At 40.0% G+C, this 1587-nt stretch overlaps 1 protein-coding gene across 1 annotated transcript in view; it reads right to left on the reverse strand.

Annotated features, from left to right (window-relative positions):
- The window catches only part of IL7R (interleukin 7 receptor), an 82256-nt gene that overhangs the window by 36297 nt on the left and 44372 nt on the right, over nucleotides 1-1587 (reverse strand). Inside the window, exons 5-6 of the mRNA XM_023523670.1 lie at nucleotides 518-640; nucleotides 126-195 (exon numbers count right to left, since the gene is read on the reverse strand). Of these exons, the coding sequence (XP_023379438.1) occupies nucleotides 126-195; nucleotides 518-640 (193 nt within the window). The remainder of the gene's footprint in view (nucleotides 1-125; nucleotides 196-517; nucleotides 641-1587) is intronic.

Raw genomic sequence — 1587 nt, forward strand, 5'->3', positions numbered from 1 at the left:
TGTTGGATTTTTGTCTTTAAGCCGTTATTAGTGTTTACAGGCACAGGTTGAGAGCAGTCCTGTTATTAACAGACAGAAATGTCTCCTGAAGGACACACTTTTGCTCATTAGGTGACTAATCTAACCTGAATTTAGGCCACAAAACTCCATTCTCTTGATTCGCAGGGGTTCTCTTTTGGAAAAAAAGCTACAAGACTGTGATTATAAGATAATGAGGACAGAGATGCTGAGTGGACAGTAAGTTACAAGGTTCTGTTTGATTCTCTGTCGTGGGTAGAATTGGTCCCATGGGCCTGTAAAAGTGGCTAAATCAATGAAGATAAACAACATCCCCTAGACCATAAAACAGAGAGTTTGAACTCTACTTGAGTTAGCTTGTCTCATCATTATGGTTATGTGATGATGTCATAAAATGAGAAAAGAGGAGGTGGGGCATTTGTCTCAGTCTCTGGGAACCCCTATTCAAAGCTGAGGCAGATCTAGTGACAGAGATGGGGTGCCCTGTGTATAATATCACCTTCTGGACTGTAAACTCAAGGGACATTTCCAGAGCAAGAAGACAATTGAACAGGTTGGTTTCTTGCTCTTCTTTATCTTTCTTCTTAATCTGTTGAGGCCTTCTTTTGGAATTTTCAAACATCTTCCAAACAGACAAACAAACAAAAGAGTGCAATTTGGTGCATCAGATAATAAAGCTTGGTTAGAAAATCAGAAGCCTGATTCACAAAACTTAGCATGTTTGGTGCATTGAGCTAAATAACCTTTCAAGAAATCTATAATTACAAATTTTCATGAACTAAGTGAAATAAGTGTTCAAGGAAAAATCACAAATTATATCTATCACCAACACAGAGCTCATGACTTGTTCACAGATTGTCACTCGGTGGGTAGTAATTGGGTCATGTCTCTTTAAATGCTCTTGTTTATCATTTAAGTGGACGATCATTTTGATTGTATCTCTTTCCTTTAGTTGTGAAGATGTAAAAGAACAAAGCCAAGACACAATATTTTGATACAGCATGTGCTAGTTTGCTCAGGGGATTTCCACTGGTGTGCTTGCTCTCTTTGGGTGGGGCAGGAGATGCCGAAGGACCTCAGAGAGAAAACTAAATAAAGCTCCCCATGCTCAAAGAAATGAGAAGGCTCGCCATTCCTTCTAGAGGTGATGGGGGAACAATGGTGCCTTCTCTACTTTTTTCACCCAGGTCTTGTTAGTCCTTTGGAAACTTAGAAAAGCAAGGAAGACCCGCCTCGCTCCACCCGTCCCTAGATGAGAGACATTTACTATACTGCTTTGTCATTATTGCTTTACTATACTGCTTTGTCATTATTGCCCATGAGAAAAGTAGAGAGATGAGAAAAGCAGGTCAGGAAAGACACTCAGGACCCCTGAGTCTCCAACCAAGAAATCACGAACCTTGCCTTAGAGCATGGGCAAAGCAAGTCCTTTGATGAGGCAGCTTGGTTGAAGTATACATCTCTTCTCTCATCGCTTCCTTTAGTCACTACCTTTTCTCTTCCCTCTTTTATATGTTGTCTTCCTTTAGTATCGTAAGTTGCTATGATGTGTTGAATCATTAAAAAAAA

The sequence above is a fragment of the Pteropus vampyrus genome, unplaced genomic scaffold, assembly GCF_000151845.1.
Source record: "Pteropus vampyrus isolate Shadow unplaced genomic scaffold, Pvam_2.0 Scaffold400, whole genome shotgun sequence".
Classification (NCBI taxonomy): Eukaryota; Metazoa; Chordata; class Mammalia; order Chiroptera; family Pteropodidae; genus Pteropus; species Pteropus vampyrus.